A 21,027-nucleotide genomic window follows, 5' to 3' on the forward strand; every position below is an offset into this window, starting at 1 on the left:
TTCCTCAGGGGGCAAAATGGTATACACTCATACTTGTATTGGTATTGTATTTTCTCATGTCTTTAATCTAAATTTATGTGGAGTGCACATTTTGATCTTAGAACAATGTCAGCTTCTCATTATACTTACATCATTTAATCTGTGCTACAAATCTTGCATCATTAACTCTTTGAATTTAAAAAATATGAAATAAGCACAAATAATTTTTTATATTTATTGATTCAATATCACATAGAAACATAGTTACTTCTCCCTGGTGGGGGGTCGGGACCTAGGTGTCGAAGGCAGGATGGCAATCTCAGGTTCCTTAGTGTGAGGACATACGATGCCGTGAGACGGGAAAATCTTCCTGTACTGGTTGACAAGTAGTGGCTCTCCACTTTGGTCATCTCCTGTGGCTCTTACAGGGTCTTCTGCATCTAACTCTGTCTCTAATGTTTCAGGATCATCCTGGAATGAGGAAATTTAAGTACTCTTATAAATACCAGATTCCTAATGTAACCTGATTGGAATTTTACAAAATAAATTATTTTTTTAGTTGATTCTCGATCATCCACTCTAAGCGAGTGTGACAATGTCAGACAGGTGGAAAGGTCGGATATTAGAGAAAATAATGGAAACTATGAACTATTGTAATAGTGTTTAAGATCAAAAGTTGAAAATATTCAAAAGTCATGTTTAATAACTACACGTAATAAGCGACCAAACTAAAAAAAAAAAAATTAGCACACGTCCATGTCCACCCAGCCACAGGTTTTCATATTAATAGGGATGAAAGAGAGCAGGGTATGCAGGTGGAAGTAGTTGATAGACTCTTTGCTTTAAAATCCATGGTACATCATTCAGAAACAAAGGAAAATTACAGTCAAATGAAAATGTCTAAAGTCTTTTGTACATCTCTGTACATTCGGAAGGTGGCATAAGGAGTTATCTTGATGCATCTGCTATGGTGCACAGTTAAACCACACCTAATTTGTATGTGCTTGATTGTCAACAGGGAAGGTTAGATAACACAGAATGTCAGATTGGATTACCAGTACTACACTGTACATATGATCTTCAGTTGATTACCAAGTCATCCTCAGAAGGTTCCTCTGACACAGGTAGTACAGAGTCTGAAGGTAGTTCACCTCTCAGTAGTTTGAGCAGAGTCTGTATCTGCCGCAGGATGTGAGGCTCTTCTGCGTATCTCTGGGACTGCAGAGTGAGTACGCTCTCTAGGTTCATCTGACGAGCTGTTGTGTTGAGTCGGTCATGACTCAGCAGACAGTACAGTGTGCTGGCAACCATTGGCATTATCTGTGGGTGGGAAATACAATCAATGAGAGATATTTTGGAGAAAGTTGCTAAAACCGTTAGGTGTTGTTTATCACGGTATATTATTACTTATGTATGTCCTATCATAAATGTTCAGATACCACCAAAAGCTGGCTAGACAGTGCTTCATTACTGATATTTATATGACAACCATCAGAAGATGTGGAAAAGGTAGGAATGGACAATATTTCAGTTTTTGGACTTAAAAGTCACCTATACATATTCAATCTTTGACCTCATGACAAGGCCAGACATGGACAAAGAGTTCACCCTTCCCTTGTTGAGGTGTTCCACCAGACAGGGTGTCCAAGTTTAAAATGCATCATATTGTGAAGGAAAATAAGCTCAATGAAGACTCCACGTTATGAAGACATAGCTACTGACCTGCAGTTGACCAGTGTCAAGGAGGTCAGTGAGAAGTTTGAGGGTCGAGGTGGGACATCGCTCCCTCCCCTCGACGTGAAGACACAGGTTGAGTAGCAGAGCTGTGCTGTACTCAAGAGTGTACAGACGCTCAGTCTCGCCACTCAGTTGAGACACCAGCCACTCTACCATGGACCGCTCTATCATCAACAGCCGGGGATGTCGCCTGTTGCAGAGATTAGGGTTGACTGAGTTGTCATACTAAATAGGAATATGGCAGAACTGTACGGTTCAAAGCCATATTACTAGCTCAATACTCAGCAGAGTATTTAGGTTGTAGACGTATAGTGTAAAATGTCAAACTAGCTCTTACAAAATTTTGTTCAAGGAAAGGCTCTGGGCCAGGATTTTGAATTGTATAAAAAGGAGGATAGCATCTATCTTACCTTGAAAGTGTTGGTAGGAAGGCCATAGAACATGTAGAAATAATGCACACTATATTTCGTCCCCTGAGGGACTTTGTCAAGTGTAGAGAAAGAGTTTAGAAATTTAAAAAATGTAATTTGTAATTTTTGTAGTTTGTAAACTCTTTCTCTACACTTGACAAAGTCCCTCAGGAGACGAAATATTGTGTGCACAGTGTATTTTCTGCATGTTCTATGGCCTACCTACACTTTCAAGGTAAGCTAGCTGCAATCCTCTTTTTTCTTACACAAAATTTTGGAATTTCACTATCAACAGTCTCTGGGTAGCCAGACTGTAGATAAATTTGCTCTTTTTTGGAATTATGTTTTTGATTTTAATCTCTGTATGTGGCTAGATACATCTAGAAACAATTCAATTTTTTAATTTAATTCCAGTTGCCATAATGTTAGGACTTCTCAAAATAAGTAAAATTTTAATAAGAAAAAAAATGAACTCTTGATTTATAATAACACAGTCTCCTCTAATACAAGGCTACAGAGTTTATATGTTGCAACATCACACCGCCCAGATTATTGTCATGTTAATAACAGAATAAAAAAGATGTAAATATAAACATTGCGCAAACGCTCCATTATAAATTAGTGCAACAGCTAGGGCAAGTTGTTCAGATGAATGTTATTTCTAGCAGCATTACAAACCTGAGGCTAAGTTTCTGCAATGTAGCCAGCAGCATGTCGGAAGTAACACTGTCCAGTCTTGCACCACTCTCTTGCTTGAGGCAGGCCATCAGGTGTGTCATGAAGCTGTCGGATGCTGTCAGATAGTCTCGGCCAGCTCGCAGTGAAGCTACCGCGTTGAGAAGGCGAGATACAGCCTGCTGCAGTGGGTGAGGCGTGATGGCATCAACAGGTTGTAACATGTTCTTGACCATGTCCGTGTACACGCTAAGCAGGTCATGACGTGACAGCCACATAACAACCTGATCACGCTCCTCGCTGGTCCCTCGAGTCATTCTCTAAGTCAAATAAACACTTGATGAGATTAAGTTTACACTAGGTATGTAGTGTATAGTTTTACCATGTCTGTTATATTAATGTAGGTCTATTTTTTTGTTAGTTACTAGAGCTAAATGTATCAGTATAGTTGAGGAGAAATTTTAGTATTTACTCAAATTCTTTCTGTGGTTGTATATTTACAGTAAGCAATATTTGTTGCTCTTATCATAGATTAGATTCGTTCAACACTCACACAACCAGGGTACATATTTTAAGGTGAAGATGAGTGAAGGAGGAGTGTTGAATAGAATAAGATGATAGCTTTTTATTGATTAAGATCAGCTAGTTCATTAGTTAGGAAGTTAGGACTAATTATTTAATGCCCAATTATCAGATAGCTCGGGTCCAGTCTCAAACCATCAAAAGCTATACTGACCATTTAGAGAAACGTGTTAGAAGCCTTCTGTATTGTATCATTATCCTAATCCTAGGGGGTTATTAATGAATTACCAATGAAACAATGGTCTTAACCAAAATCAAACATATCATAGTTGCACATTATTGTTTCATTCATATTTGGGTTAGCATCCATTTAATTAGATCTTCATCTTAAAAACTGAACAAAGTGCAGCTTCCAAAATTAATAACGGTTTATTTCTATTAATTTTAATCAACTTAAATTTTAAGCTTTGAAATACACTCATATGAGTCATTCAAACTTGCTTTTGGCATATTTTACAAGAAAAATTCACTTTATCATTTATTTTCAAATGGTTGCGCAGCACAGAACATTATAATGAGTTACCCAACGGATAGCTTGAAGCAGCAACAGCTTAGTCTTCATACTCGCTGATACCAGGTGAGTTTTGATCTTGTAAACGTCTAGCTCAGAGCAGCAAAGGACTTTAGGATTTTTGAGTGGCTCAACTGTAGGGACCTACAATTAAAAGTACAGACTCAGTAAGTAAGTGTTAGTATAAACATCAATGTTATAACACCTGATTATATCAGTTGGATTTATTTATATGTTATAGAGCAAACCTTTTGAAGGATAATACTTCCAGTACCAACAAGAATAATCAATTCTGTCCCATCTCTAGGAAACAGCCCTCAGTGATTTAATTCCTCTTCATTAATTTGATACTTCCGTTCTTAAACGTGTGTCTGCTTAAACTAGCTGAAATCTATCGTTATGGGTAGTGAACGCAACCCATTGTGGTGAATCATGTTGACAAACCCTTATACCTGCACTCATCAAAGAGAATAGCTAAGTATCATACCCCATCACCATCTTTCAACTTTACCATCCTTCATAAAACTTACTAACCTTTCAAGGACCTAAGTAAACTTTGATGAACAAAGGAGAAAGGAGAAGCTACCTCTTGAATCGATCGGTCATAAATCAAATTGTTTATTTCCTTACTTGTATCAAACTTGACTACCTTTATTCGCTGAGGTGAGCTACTCCTGGAGAACGACTCACTACCGAATAGTTCAGGAAAGATTAGAGAACACTTGTTGAGAGTGGCTCTCAAATCCACAGCTTGGCCTCGGACTGAGTTTTCCAAAGCTTGAGTGAGTTCAGCAGCCACACCTGAATATGTTTTAAACATAAACAAATTGTAAATAGGTTAGTTAGGCCCGCCGCCTAATTTTTATATCAAATTTTCTGTCATGTTTTTTTTTTCATTTGGGTCCCTATAACAATCCCTAAACATTGTGTCTAAGGATATATATAGATTCCATTATTTCTTTTTCCATAACACTAGAAGCACTTTTTATAATCTTTGTTCTTCACATTTAGTGTGTTTATTTGGATAAAAGAAACACCATCAATTTACTACTAAGTTCATAACTTTTGGAATTGTGAATTGTCTTCATGATATGACATGTTGAACCAGCAGAAATACTTGCTGACAGTTGGGGTGTCGCATCTTCGGGGTAAGCTTATGTTTCAACTAATCGAGGAGCTTCAATTTCACTCTTCTCAGTTAAATTTTTGCTTTTTCCAAAGACCTATTGCTGCAATGTATAAAAAAAATACTGGAAAGTATTTTCCAGTTTAAACTGCAGTTTTTAACTAAAATCTTACCTTCTACTTTGGCAAGATAATGTTTTACTTAGACATTTAAATAACAAGATTAAACTAGATACTGTGTGCGTAGTACATAAAATCTAAATAGGAAGCAAAAGTTTCTTTCACTAGCGTATAACTTTCAAAATAAATTATTATAATGGGCTATGATTTGTCATTACCACACAAATACTAACCTATAAGATTCTGATGATCCTTATGCAGCTTGCTGAACTTGCGTCTAGCTTGTTTGTATCTCCTCAGCGTGTCAGCTGCATTTGACTGAGAAGGGCTATCGGTTGAGTTTTGTCTCAAATTTGGCGTTCCCAAAGCGGGTTCTTCACACAGCTTCACTATTTTTGGGGCAACTTCGCCACAACTGTATTGGTAAATGAATTCATAGAATCTTTCATTCAGAGAACTGAGCCATTTTTCCTGAACATCAAATTAATTTATATTTTTGTATAGTTGTGAAATGCAAATTTTTACATGATAGTTTTGAAAGTAAAAGAAATTGAATACAGAAACCGTTTTAAAGAGTTTGACTGCACAATTGGTTTGCAAACATTGTTTTGTATTGCAAAAGTTTTTTTTTAATATTTTATTTTAATCACTATAGAGTCCCAATTAAAAGTGTATAACATAATTTTTCTATGGACAAAAATTACCTAATACTTTTTAATGAATAAATATTTTGTTTCAGGCTCAGAAGTTAAGTTTCCATTAACTCAAACTAGGATGATAAATCACAGATTTTACTTGAGACATGATAAACAGCAAAGGGTTAAACTATTATGAGATTAATTTTTAAGATCAGTAGACTGTACTTAAAATATTTTAATTGGTGTAAAGTGAAAAACTGCACAGTTATAACCCATAATTTGTTTTTACACAGTACAAAAAACTATATTAGTAGCCTACACAATTAATACTTTTTATAGATAGTAGTTGTGATTCAATATTAATTACTCAGTAACAATTTTTGTTTAATTTAATTGTTGAAGAAAATCTAAATTACTCAGTTATGGGCACTATGATTCACCATACTAGCAATAACTTCATTCTTAAACACTAGAGGTATATTTTTATATACCATACCTGAAAAAGAGCCGTGAATGACACATGCTTATCAGGACTTGTAACATAAGGAAGAGCGAAGAAAGGTAAAAACTCTTGTTGGGAGCTAAATGTTTCCCCTTCAGACGCTAGAAAGGTTTTTAAAACTTCCATTCCAGTTGATAGTTGTGAGTTTCCATTTTCAGATTCTGTTGTATGTTGTCCAAGCCTTGATTTTCTGTCGATTTCTTCAATACTCCTCTCATTATCAATGACAACTCGACTTTGGTCCAAGCTGTCGGTATCATATTCCAAGTAAGGACTTGAAGTTTCTTCTATAACCTCTAAGCGTTTTACAGGTGTATTGTTAACTTTGTTTTCAACTCCGTTTTCCTGCTTCAGGTTTGTTTCATCTTCTGAGCTCAGTTCTTCAAATTTATATTCTTCACTTTCTCTGAATGGGAGGATTGCAAAGTGTACGTGTAGATAAAATGTTAACTTCTTGTAGTCAAAAATGTTCTTTATGCTCTCTGGAATTAGTTCCATCCATACCTACAATTATAATAGTATGTTTAATGTATTGTTACCACTTTGTTTCATGAGATACCGTGGGAGTTCTTGAAATACATTGAATAAACATAATCGTCATGCTAGTCATAACTATAGTTTCTCACTGGTTACATTCTGTGGATATGCTTGTATGATTATATGAAGTTTGGAAGTGAAATGTTTTAAATACTTCTCATGATGACCATTGTATCAATCTTGATTGGATAAAGAGTTAATGGTTCCTTCTCCCACATAAATCCCATGAAACAGTATTTAATTTAAGAGAGCTTATGTGAAACACAATTTTTTTCAAAGATAGGTGTGTACCAACAAATATTTCTTGGACAGGCATCTTGTTAGTTTCGAGTTTGAATCATTGGCAAACATAAACTATTTTGGGGGAGCAAGATTAAAGTAAGGGTAGGTAACGTAATTAATTTTAAGTAGACTAACTTTTTGTAAAAACGGTAAAACCATTGATAAAACATACTCCCTTTTGGTTAGAATATGGCAAAACTAAGTAAAATTATTGAGATTTCTCAGCTTGTTTTTATTCAATCTTTTTGAAGTTTGTATTTTTTACAGAGAACTTTAAATAGTAAATAAAGATGTTTTTAAAATATTTTTATGAAATCAGACATTTTTTGTAGTTTAAGCCATACAAATTAAAACGGCAGCCTTTAAAGCAAAAGATATTGTTCAGTTATTATTTTTTGCAAATAGCTTATGATACCAGCTAATATACAAATTTTTATAAAGATGCCCAACCTTAAACCATTTTAATAAAAACCAATAAATAAAAACGGTGGTTCAATTGCTAACAAGGAGTTATTGAAAATTGTCCTTTTTTATTTTCGTTATATTTTACCCACTAAACATTTTCCAAAATGTTTCTACTAACCTAAGAGCAAGTGTGAAAATCTAAAATAACAGTATTCAGTACTGAGAATTGTTCAACTGGGAAATATTTATTTAATTATTACAAATTTTAATCAACAATCTATAACATTTTTCAACTATTTTGTAGCTTTTTAAAATACCTTAAAAAATTCAGTGTGATCATTTGACTGAAACACATTGATCAGTTTTTTGACATCTTCTCTCTTTATGTGGTCAACTTCACTGAGTTCTTCATTCGACAACTGATAGTCCAGGGAAACAGCTTCTTCTATGAAGACTGGAAGGGAGTTACTGAAGTCATTATAGAGGAGAAACTGTAAAAGTAAAGCTTTCATGGTTATTGGGTTGCATGCTATATTAGTATATAATTTGTTGTGAAACTATTTATTTGTATACAGGCACGAGGTGTCGAGAAACTTATGGCCGATTTTACGTTTAGTTATACAAAAACTGAAATTAGACCTAAGTTTTATGTATTAATGAAAATGTATATTAGTATCTTAACAAATTATTACTTTCATGGGTTTCGTCAACATTCTCATGGAATTATCTTTTAATGAAAACTGTCCTGGACAATACAGTAATGTTTATAGTAATATGTTTAAAAACTAGTCCCAATCAATAAATCAAATGGATCATTCAATTACTAAAAATCATTACCGTATCTCCTTATATTGATAAACAGTATACATTTCATAGTCTAGGGCGTATAAAGTGACACTTTTCTGCACAAGCTCAAGTTTTTGCATATGTAATGAACTATATTTTCGTCATAATGTAACATAAATTAGCAAGTTACAACTCAAAAATACTGTCCAATTTTCAAATTTGTTTTCAATTTCGCTAATGCAGACTATAGTATTATTTCGTCTATGACGATTGTGTTACTGTACATTATACCAAGGACTAGGGAGTCTCCCTAGACTTTGAATATACTGCCAAAATGTTGAACTTTTGACAATATAGCAACAGCAACAATAAGCTACGACCTATTAAGTCAATCGATAAATAATTTCATAGTTGCGATTGCTACAATCGAAGTTTACAACCTATTTACACAGCTGACTTTTAGTGCTTTACTTCAGTTCCTATAGGGACTAAAATAGCTACCGGGCGGTTTTTTCACGTACCAACGCAGCGTGAAAACACGCGAAACATCAGAGCAGCATTAAATGTAATGGGGAATGCCACACTCAACGTGTTTTCCCGCAGTAGCGGACGCCTACTCGTTTCAATACTACTCTAATTTTTCGGAGCCGCAGCCAGAGCTAGGTACTTCAGACCCACATCGCACGTGCATGAAAAACGGCTGTTTTTACTGCAGTATGACGGAAATGATATTATTTATATCGTAATGTGGTTTCCAATAGGGAGATCACATTTACTATGGTGGAAGAAGAAATATATGACTTATTTTTACCTGAGCTATCAGCTGGACACATTTCTGCTCAGCCTCCAGATAACGTTTTATGTCATCCATTGTCGTCTACATTCGGAAACATCGCAGGGAGCCTGAAACCATACAGATGAAACATGGAGTTCCATTTTTAGATTCAACACAAAACACCTCTAAGAATTGTAAGTCCTCTTGTTGATGAGTGATTAAACAACTTAAATGAACCAAAATAGACCTTAAGAATCATCATTCTCTAATAGATTAACAGATTCTCAAAGGATGTGGATAAAATATATTCCCTGATATATTTACTATCCTTAATCAAGGACTAAGGACAGTTTTAATGTATGCCAGTTTCGAATCGGTGACATTCATATTTGAAGCCGAGCACTATAACCAAGCTATTCAGAATGTAGATCTGAAACTCGGACAAAAAAAAAACAAATAATTATTCTCCTTTGATAATTTTACCAGCTGGGAAGCTCAGTTTCGCGATCCAGATTAGAGAGGTCTACCTTGAATTATTAGCTTTGACAGCTAAATATTATTGTTTAACGAAATCATCGATCTTAGCAACTGTTCCTTGTTTTAGGTACAATCATAGACTAAGCAATACAAGAGAGTATGCTTTATCTATGGTACAATATAAAGAATATTGTCATAGGCCTCTTTCCACGGATATTTTTAATTATGCGATTCGTGATTGGTAAGCAAACGCGCGAGAATCAAATGCACGAGATATAAACAATCTTCTAAATGCAGAATGTTAACCCTACTATCACAGGTGATGGACCGATAAACGAAAGATCAATAGATTCCGTTATGTATTTTGGACAATAATTTATGAGTAACGGTATCAAATGAACCAAATGCGGTTGAATTGAATTAAAAGCTAATCCACAGTCTAGGTGTTTAGACCCGACCTGCAAACATCACTCTGCTCTTCCGGTTACCAATCAACTTAGATTCGCGATTCGCTGTTAGAACGTGATATTCCATATTCTTATTACAATAAGGGTTTCGTCTGTAACATCCCTTATTGGTATACTCATCCGATTTTTACGATGGTGGTGGCATTATAACGCTATAATCTAGCGTAGTGACGAATGGTAACTAACAAGGTCGCGTTTCCTTTGGGACTTCAAATTTGATTTTTTTAGTTTTCATTCGCCAACCAACTTTATTATAACGGTTTGGATGTGAATTTAATTGTTAACAGCTGATCTTTCAGCTGCATGTTTAACCACGGTCAGTTTTAAGAAAGAGACAACCCATTTTATGGGCTACTTTTAACTGTGTACCCTGAGGTAGGTAAATAACTCTTCAAGTTATAGATAAAGAAGTAAAAAATATTGCTAATTAGTTGTTTATTTTGCTTTGGAATCGAACCATGTGACAATGCGCAATTTGTGCACGTCCCCTCTTTATTAATTACAGCCTAGAAACATAATATTTATGTTTGTTTATGTATGAATTGTTGGTCTTCTTGTGAATGAAAGAAGAGACAAGTTGTAATATCTCTACGGTCTTTAATGCAACAAGAGGTATTTTCAGAATCTAGACTATACCTTTGCGCTTTAGTGATGAATCCCAAAGAGCCAAACCACCAATGTGCTGCCTCCTAAGAAGTAGTAGCATTGACTATATAACCATACAATATAATACTTTAAGGTTTCCATTGTCTGTGATATAACACTAGTAGCCTATTGGACACGTTCACTAAACTAAACGAACAAAAGGTGAAGAAACACACTGTTAAGTCTTACAGTATGTTTCTTTACGGATAAAAAATAACAACATTTTCATAATTAAACAACTATTGCGTGATGTAGTCATTTAAAGATGAGCAATAGTTTCAGATGTTTAAACATTAGTTCACCTTAATTGTCTTCTATTCAATAATCGTCCTTAATTCGCCTTCTTAAACCACGTTTCTTGGAGTGTCTGCCATGTAATTTAATAATTTACAGGGACTGAAGCAGGTGTGAATTATGTAATGGATGAATCACATAAACATTATCACATAGGCCCAATACAAACGTCTTGACAGTTTGTAAGGATTTTACATTTTCTGCATAAATCATTTAAAAGAATTGATCGACGTCATTATTCAGATAATGTACACTCCTATCATCTATATATATAACTAGTGGCTTGTAGGGACATAAGTCCCTAAAAATCTCAAATGGAAAAGAAATTATTGTAATATTTAAACGAACTCAGAATCAAATTATCTATGTGTCAGGATAGATATCCCAGTAAAACATATCTTTTGTGTGAAAAAGAAAAAAAAACAGTTTGTCTTTGCTTTTGTTGATGTTATTTTCAATAAAGAATTTGAATGATTCCAGAGGTTTAACTGCTAAAGGCAGCAAACATGTTTATGAATAAAAATTAGTTTATTAAGGTAGCTTTGGGTTTTTGGTTAATGTTGATAAAAAGGCTTCCCCGATTGAAATACAGTATTGGAAATTGTCTTCTTTAAATAGGAAAAGGCAAAAAATGATGTGTTGAAATAAACTTAGTTCTTGTTCAAAACTGCTAAATTAGCATTCCTACCCTACCCAGTTATTATTCCTAAGTCTATGCTCATTTTGTAAAGGTTTAACAAATTAGTCTTAAGTAAAGGCATCCCATTGACAGAACTTAATCCTACATTTGTTTCTGATCAACATTTAAAAAAACCACTATTAGCCTAGTGTAAGTATATGTGGTGGTAATCCTCCTAAAGGTGCGATTGATTTACATATTCTACCAAAAAAGGGCCTAATCAACGTCTAATTACTAACTATTTTGCGACTGGTTAGGGTTCTATTACCCAGTTATCGAAACTAATCACGACATAAATATTTTTTGTTAGTTTTAAGAAACGGAAATTACCTCATGTTCTACTGTTATATATAGGTTCTCCCTTTACTACCGTGCATGCTAGGCTATATTACCGGTATTTGAACCTTTTTTGCTTGGAGCAACAAAGCACTTAAGTACTTAATGAACAAATTCCTGTACGAACCTACTTCATCTTTATTCCCAAATTGTTTTTAAGAGTAAACGTTGAGGTTATTCCACTTCATAAAGAAATATTGATTAAACACTACAATAAATCTCAAATATAAATGTTAGTAAATTTATAAAAAAAGTGTGGAATAAATCTTGTTTCTTTAATCTTGAAAACAATTTATTTCAACTTTGACATAACTAAAAAGTCTTGATTATTATGGGTAACGTTATCCCTTTATATAGTTGGTTTTATATAGTATACATTACATTGCAGAATTGACTGGCAAATGAGTAATCCAAATGTAATATTGCTTAGAAATCACGATCAGCTGTATTGTCTGTTTTAATTTCAAAAGATGTAAACAAATTAAACCCCATGTTGTTTTACTGGGAAAAGTTTTATTCTGTTGCGAATTTATGGTAAAAAAAATAAGAAAAATGAATAGTTTTCCCTCAAAATTCACGTCAAGACCTTTAAAATAAGACCCCTCCCATCCTTCTACGGCCATCCAGTCACTCACAATTTCTTTACAAAAATTTGACTTACGGAATTATATATATAGATACGCTAAGCCGATTTTTGTGAACAGAACTCCTCCCTCATTTTTGGACCGATTTTGATTATTAAAGTGTCAAAAAAATTAGCCTGATTTTTAGTTTTGCAAAGTGTTTTTAGTTTTTTGATATCTTTATTAGTTTGGGCAGGATCTTCCATCAAAGTTGGATTTTCTCCCATAAGATTAACATGGGGGAATCTAAATATTTAATTGGAAACTTTGTCTCCACTAATTTGAGAGAACGGCTGGGCGTAGAAATTTGGCAGAGGTGTCCAAAGAAAGGTCTTGGTCTGTAGATGAGTTATCAAAAGAAAAACGAAGTAAATTCGCTTAGGGCTCTGCCCCAGAAGCCTTTTAAGATCCCTCCACAGGTTTGTTTACATTTTGGCCATGTGGATAATACTTTTTAATGAAACAGCTGTTAATTTTATAATTGTATTTTAAACAACACACATCTATTGGGAGTTACTAAATAGTCCAATAGTTATTTGTGCAACTAGTGAGAAAAGTGAGCAATTGACTCACTCGAGAGAAATCCTTACTCACGAGCCGTAGGCGAGTGAGGAATGGTTTCTCGAGTGAGGCAATTGTACTTTGAACTCGAGTTGCACATTATGCTTTTCCTACAGTTACCATAAAACAAATAAATTGGTGAAGAAACATAACCTATTTTTACACAGAAGTGAACTTTTAATATAACATTTAACGTGAAGTGAAAAATACAACAGTACAACAGCTGACCAGCTGATTTACAGCCAGTGTTGCCAACGTATTTCGCGCGCATACACGACGTTGCCTGCATGTTACGCGCTCACTATTTCGTGCCTTCACGTTGCAAATCTGGAGTGAGACAAAGTAATTAGAGTGAGACAATGTTAACATTGTCTCACTGATGAGTGAATTGGCCACTTTGCTTTCTCAAATCAGTGAGAGAACATGTACATTGTTAGGTAACTGTAGGAAAAAGAAGTATTTGCAATGTTATTTTCTGATTTTAAAATTGATTTTCTTCTGGTGGAAAATCTTATTATAACAGTAACTTTTGAGATTATTCCTTATTGAATTATCTTATATCTATTGAACGGGTTGTGTCTGCATTTTTTACCACTTTTGCCTATATCATTCAAGACAGATGATCATAGGTTCGTGAGATTATTGTCATACAGGCTTTCAATCATTGGAAAGATCTTCAATTGTGTAATACAATACAAAATAATATAAGTGCAGAAGGGCACGGTGCCCATTTGAGCTGAGTCCATATTTTGTTAAATCAATAGTGGTTTACAGCAACTGGACAACACGTTTTACAATATTTATGTAGAAATATGTGCATCATTTAGAAATTTATTAAGCTGGAAAACTGCAATATACTGCAGACTTTTAAGAGAGGTTACTTCCATGTATTCATTCAGCTTAGTGAAAAAATAATATAGATATGTAAACAAATAAGAACCTAAACTTTTAGAGAGCCTTTGAATGTCATTAGACAAACGAAAAGGGTTGTGCATGTTTACTAGCGCTACTATGCAACAAAACCCATTAATTTATCTCTAAAATATATATTCTTAAAGTGCACTGAGCAGCAGTCTAAAAAAATCTATGTATTTTACCCATAGTACAAAATAATTAACAGTTAGTTATAATATATTAATTATTAATATATTAGCTATATAATTAGTTTATAATAGTTACAAAATGATCAAACTCGCATTGTGACATTTATAATTCGGCTTATATTTCTCCAACAGAAAGTTCATCTGCAGAATTTGATTGTACTCTTACCGTTTCTTACCGTTAATAACATCAAACACAGAAACCTTGCCTAAAATAATACCTATATTGACAAATATTCAATTCAATGAAACGCATTGAGTACATTTATTTACTACGAGTTTGTGTAAACATAACCCCAAGACGGATCGTGTTAGTATGGTCGTATCTTAAATTTGTGTATTTATCGTTGTTTTGTGTAGCTATAATTTGTTTATTTGTTGCTTTTTCTTTTAAGTGCCTCCGACGTGACGACAACGAAACATAGACAGGAGGCGTAATCGTGATAACGACCGCAGCTACAGAACAGTGGCGCATAGGTTACAAAATAATGCGCCCTAACGCTATACCCAAAACGACTTTTCGTTCTCAATAATTGACCCTCTATCAATGACCTGTGTTGCCTGTACAGCAAGGCATTTTGAGAAGAATAAAACTGGTCGGAATGGTTTATCAATAACAAAGATAAACATGGTCTGAGTTACATACCGGTAATCTTTGAGTTGACTCTTTTAATCATTATAAATATGACTGTTATTCGTTTTTAAATGACTCCTGTAATACTTTGAAATTGCTCGAATTCGAGCAACATGTACACTAGTACATATTATTTCACTATATTATTACTGTATTTGCCGTTTGTAGCACACCTTGAAATCGACGGGAAACCCCACTTGTTGACTTGTTATAGGCGTGTGTCACTGTATCCCCTTCTAAGCAAAATAAACAGTGAAATGAAAACTGAAGCTGCCTCAATACGATTTAAAATGCAATCCTGATAGAATGTTTGTTATGAATCATTTCGTTGTTTTCTCATTTTTAACTGTGAATTTTCTGTTTAAACGATATCCAACAATGCAAATGCAGTATAAGCACTTCATCCCCTTAACGATAAGGTTGGAGTGCCCCTTGGGTCATGTCCTTGAACCTAGAATCTTATCACTCACCTTGCCACGTGGCGTCACGCTAAGTTCTTTCTCCAGCTCCTGCGATACTGAGGTGAGAATTGATTCAGTAACTTACCAGCCGCGCCGTCGCGCACAGCATTGTTGTGACTCGCTCCTAGGATACCAAGCTGAATATTTACACCTACCTCCTCCTGTCAATGTGTACACGCTATGATACTGCATACCTTGATCCTCTACACACAACATTGATCCTGATATCCTACACAGTACACAGCATTGTCGTGGCTCGCTCCTAGGATACCAAGCTGAATATTTACACCTACCTCCTCCTGTCAATGTGTACACGCTATGATACTGCATACCTTTGATCCTCTACACACAACATTGATCCTGATATCCTACACAGTACACAGCATTGTTGTGACTCGCTCCTAGGATACCAAGCTGAATATTTACACCTACCTCCTCCTGTCAATGTGTACACGCTATGATACTGCATACCTTTGATCCTCTACACACAACATTGATCCTGATATCCTACACAGTACACAGCATTGTTGTGACTCGCTCCTAGGATACCAAGCTGAATATTTACACCTACCTCCTCCTGTCAATGTGTACACGCTATGATACTGCATACCTTTGATCCTCTACACACAACATTGATCCTGATATCATACACAGTACACAGCATTGTTGTGACTCGCTCCTAGGATACCAAGCTGAATATTTACACCTACCTCCTCCTGTCAATGTGTACACGCTATGATACCGCATACCTTTGATCCTCTACACACAACATTGATCCTGATATCCTACACACACAGCATTGTTGTGGCTCGCTCCTAGGATACCAAGCTGAATATTTACACCTACCTCCTCTGTCAATGTGTACACGTTATGATACTGTATACCTTTGGTCCTCTACACACAACATTGATCCTGATATCCTACACAGTACACAGCATTGTTGTGACTCGCTCTTAGGATACCAAGCTGAATATTTACACCTACCTCCTCCTGTCAATGTGTACACGTTATGATACTGTATACCTTTGGTCCTCTACACACAACATTGATCCTGATATCCTACACAGTACACAGCATTGTTGTGACTCGCTCCTAGGATACCAAGCTGAATATTTACACCTACCTCCTCCTGTCAATGTGTACACGTTATGATACTGTATACCTTTGGTCCTCTACACACAACATTGATCCTGATATCCTACACAGTACACAGCATTGTCGTGGCTCGCTCCTAGGATACCAAGCTGAATATTTACACCTACCTCCTCCTGTCAATGTGTACACGTTTATGATACTGTATACCTTTGGTCCTCTACACACAACATTGATCCTGATATCCTACACAGTACACAGCATTGTTGTGACTCGCTCTTAGGATACCAAGCTGAATATTTACACCTACCTCCTCCTGTCAATGTGTACACGCTATGATACTGCATACCTTTGATCCTATACACACAACATTGATCCTGATATCCTACACAGTACACAGCATTGTTGTGACTCGCTCCTAGGATACCAAGCTGAATATTTACACCTACCTCCTCCTGTCAATGTGTACACGCTATGATACTGCATACCTTTGATCCTATACACACAACATTGATCCTGATATCCTACACAGTACACAGCATTGTTGTGACTCGCTCCTAGGATACCAAGCTGAATATTTACACCTACCTCCTCCTGTCAATGTGTACACGCTATGATACTGCATACCTTTGATCCTCTACACACAACATTGATCCTGATATCCTACACAGTACACAGCATTGTTGTGACTCGCTCCTAGGATACCAAGCTGAATATTTACACCTACCTCCTCCTGTCAATGTGTACACGCTATGATACTGCATACCTTTGATCCTCTACACACAACATTGATCCTGATATCCTACACAGTACACAGCATTGTCGTGGCTCGCTCCTAGGATACCAAGCTGAATATTTACACCTACCTCCTCCTGTCAATGTGTACACGCTATGATACTGCATACCTTTGATCCTCTACACACAACATTGATCCTGATATCCTATACAGTACACAGCATTGTCGTGGCTCGCTCCTAGGATACCAAGCTGAATATTTACACCTACCTCCTCCTGTCAATGTGTACACGCTATGATACTGCATACCTTTGATCCTCTACACACAACATTGATCCTGATATCCTACACAGTACACAGCATTGTTGTGACTCGCTCCTAGGATACCAAGCTGAATATTTACACCTACCTCCTCCTGTCAATGTGTACACGCTATGATACCGCATACCTTTGATCCTCTACACACAACATTGATCCTGATATCCTACACAGTACACAGCATTGTTGTGACTCGCTCCTAGGATACCAAGCTGAATATTTACACCTACCTCCTCCTGTCAATGTGTACACGCTATGATACAGCATACCTTTGATCCTCTACACACAACATTGATCCTGATATCCTACACAGTACACAGCATTGTTGTGGCTCGCTCCTAGGATACCAAGCTGAATATTTACACCTACCTCCTCCTGTCAATGTGTACACGCTATGATACCGCATACCTTTGATCCTCTACACACAACATTGATCCTGATATCCTACACAGTACACAGCATTGTTGTGACTCGCTCCTAGGATACCAAGCTGAATATTTACACCTACCTCCTCCTGTCAATGTGTACACGCTATGATACTGCATACCTTTGATCCTCTACACACAACATTGATCCTGATATCCTACACAGTACACAGCATTGTTTTGACTCGCTCCTAGGATACCAAGCTGAATATTTACACCTACCTCCTCCTGTCAATGTGTACACGCTATGATTTGATACTGCATACCTTTGATCCTCTACACACAACATTGATCCTGATATCCTACACAGTACACAGCATTGTTGTGACTCACGTCAACATCCTCTTAAATTAGATTATTTAAATAATATGTTATGCCATAATATAATACTAACAAGTCCGGTGCTTTACTTCAATAAAAGGGAAATGAAATGCAAAGTTATAAGATTGCTGCTGTTAAAAGTATTTGTAAAAGTTAGTAAAATTAAGTAATAAATAATACTAGGGGGTTGTAGGGACAGAGTCACAGTCCCTAAAAAGATCAAATGTAAAACTAATTATTATAATATTTTAACAAACTAAGAATCAAATAGTATATTTCGTACCTAGGGCCGAAAATGAGGTTTTGCCGGCTCGAGATAGTTTTTAATTCGATCGAGAGCTGCATAACCATTTCGGTCCGTAGTACGAACGCTATTTTTCACCACACTATACCCTATTACCACTATTCACCACTATAAAAATGCACACTGATAGTCAACACAACTACCTACAACTTTAAGGTTATGTAAAGAAATAATTTGAGGAATCAGCAAAAATAAAAATAAAAAGTTGTTAGGCAACGGTGATAATAACACAATTCTATTGCAATGCTATGGATTTTGATTGTGTATTTAAAATGCGTTCATGTTTTAAGTAAGTAAGCGGTAAGGTGATTTTGCGGCCCCGGGCTGTAAAAACCTGCTCGGTCCCCAAATTACGCTGACAGCTGGCATGGCCAGCAAAACGTAGCTTTCAGCCACCAATCAACGTATGTAATACAGCCAAAAACATCATAGTGTGGTGTAATAGTATATTTCGTACCTAGGGCCGAAAATGAGGTTTTGCCGGCTCGAGATAGTTTTTAAGTTCGAGACGAAGTCGAGAACTTAAATCGATCGAGAGCTGCAAAACCATTTCGGTCCGTGGTACGAACACTATTTTTCACCACACTTTACCCTATTACCACTATTCACCACTATAATAATGCATACTGATAGTCAACACAACTACAACTTTAAGGTTATGTGAAGAAATAATTTGAGGAATCAGCAAAAATAAAAATAAATAGTTGCTAGGCAACGGTGACAATAATACAATTCTACTGCAATGCTATAGATTTTGATTGTGTATTTAAAATGCATTCATGTTTTAAGTAAGTAAGCGGACAGCTGATTTTGCGGCCCCGGCCTGTAAAAACCTGCTCGGTCCCCAAATTATGGACAGCTGGCATCGCCAGCAAAACGTAACTTTCGGCCACCAATTAACGCATGTAATACAGCCAAAAACATGATAGTGTGGTGAAAATATATTTTCAGTACAGTGTGATGTTTTTAGCCGTTTTACAAACGTTTATTGGAGGCCGAAAGCTACGTTCATGCCAGCTGTCATCGTCATTTGGGGAATGAGCAGGTTTTTACATCCCTATGGTCGAAAATCAGCTGTTTGCTTATTTTCAAAACATTAGTGCATATTAAATACAAAATTAGTATCCAGGAGGAAGGAAAATACACAGTTGTGCTATTCCTCCCCCCATCATATGCTGACGTCGCCCAGATTGTAAACACCGTTTCACCATTTAAAAATAATTATATAAACAACTAGCAGAGTACCCGTCCTTCGTCCGGGGTTGATGTATGTTTAAATGGTGCTTGTTGAAATCTGAAATGGAAAATAGTGTAAAATAAGATTCAATTCCAATAATTGTACCTATCAAAAACTTTTAACTTACTAATTACATAAAAAAATTTCAAACAATAAAACAAATAAAAACTCAAAGCTTTTACTTACTTTTAAATGAAAAAATCACACATAGTTAGACAAACAATAATTTACAACATCTGGTTAATATTACGGTTTGAATGAAAAGAAACATGTGATCTTGCTTCTAAAAAGCATTGCTCACTTAGCATTGATTACAAAATTATCTCATTATATACTATGTGAACAAACAAAAACATTAACACTCTTAGTACTAAAACAAACAGAAATGTACTTAGCCCTACTATTTATAGCTCCTACTATTCATGCACCAAAGGCAAGTACATATACAGCTTAGTTTTTTATTGTTATTTTTAAATTAAAATATTTGTATATCAGCTTAGAATTAGGCTAGGAAGTTTAACGTCATTCCAACAATGTTTATGTCGAGGGTAGGTTAAGTTAAGAGGAACTTAGTTGAAAATATACATGTAATGACCATGAAACGCTCGTAAAAATTTATTCATTATTAGAATAGAATGTGAAATCTACAGGAAGTGTCAAAAGTTATAATATAGATAGGTAGTAGTTACCTCTGGATTAGAAAACATCCATGGTGGAAAACATCATAACTAATCTATGGGTAGCTACATGAAATTATGATTAAAAAATTTGTGAAAAGGCAAATGGTGTGAACAATATTTCACTCAAAATGGCAAAAATATACAATTTAACTCCTTGAGAAAAAGTTTCAATTTTAAAGGTGTGTGCCCTACTCTAAACACATGTTAATTGTTCAAAAATGTTAAAATGATTCAAGTAAATGTGAACTGTATAATTTCAGTATTTTTTACACCAAAATCTTCCAATACAATTATTCACATTAGCGAAATGTTAAATAATTAATTAGGGTTAGATACAGCAACAGATATACAATCTCACTTTATTTCATAAAATCAATAATCAATGAACCATCAAATATAAGAATAAATAAACATGTTACATGATTGTAGAGAATATTATATGCCTATTTATAAACCAGCCGTGGAATTGTGAATTAATGTGGTTTGACAGTTCAGCTTGTTTACATTTGGGTGGCATAGCAAATTGCAAATATTGTATTTGTTCTCATGGCAGCCATGGAGACCAATCAATATT

General features: G+C 35.4%; 1 protein-coding gene across 1 annotated transcript; it reads right to left on the reverse strand.

Annotated features, from left to right (window-relative positions):
- Positions 1-243: 243 nt before the first annotated feature.
- Positions 244-9,160, reverse strand: LOC128992969 (lisH domain-containing protein ARMC9-like). Its single transcript, XM_054416717.1, has 10 exons — positions 9,101-9,160; positions 7,821-7,994; positions 6,274-6,783; positions 5,373-5,610; positions 4,544-4,695; positions 3,907-4,038; positions 2,805-3,121; positions 1,702-1,906; positions 1,072-1,299; positions 244-450 (listed from the first exon to the last, which is right to left on the reverse strand). The coding sequence occupies exons 1-10, from the start codon at positions 9,158-9,160 to the stop codon at positions 244-246; spliced, it is 2,223 nt and encodes a 740-aa protein (XP_054272692.1).
- Between the last annotated feature and the right edge of the window lie 11,867 nt (positions 9,161-21,027).

This window comes from Macrosteles quadrilineatus, unplaced genomic scaffold (assembly GCF_028750875.1).
Source record: "Macrosteles quadrilineatus isolate MER2022 unplaced genomic scaffold, UCM_ALF_1.0 Scaffold_4__1_contigs__length_99947679, whole genome shotgun sequence".
Taxonomy (NCBI): domain Eukaryota; kingdom Metazoa; phylum Arthropoda; class Insecta; order Hemiptera; family Cicadellidae; genus Macrosteles; species Macrosteles quadrilineatus.

What these genes read in the sequence shown, in the direction of transcription:
- LOC128992969 (XM_054416717.1), bottom strand. Translation starts at nt 9,160, where the DNA reads ATGGATGACATAAAACGTTATCTGGAGGCTGAGCAGAAATGTGTCCAG. An exon ending in GGATCATCAGAATCTTATAG is followed by an intron (nt 4,696 to 5,372) that starts GTTAGTATTTGT and finishes AAACATATTCAG; the next exon opens with GTGTGGCTGCTGAACTCACT. An exon ending in TTGCAGAAACTTAGCCTCAG is followed by an intron (nt 1,907 to 2,804) that starts GTTTGTAATGCT and finishes TCTCTGCAACAG; the next exon opens with GCGACATCCCCGGCTGTTGA.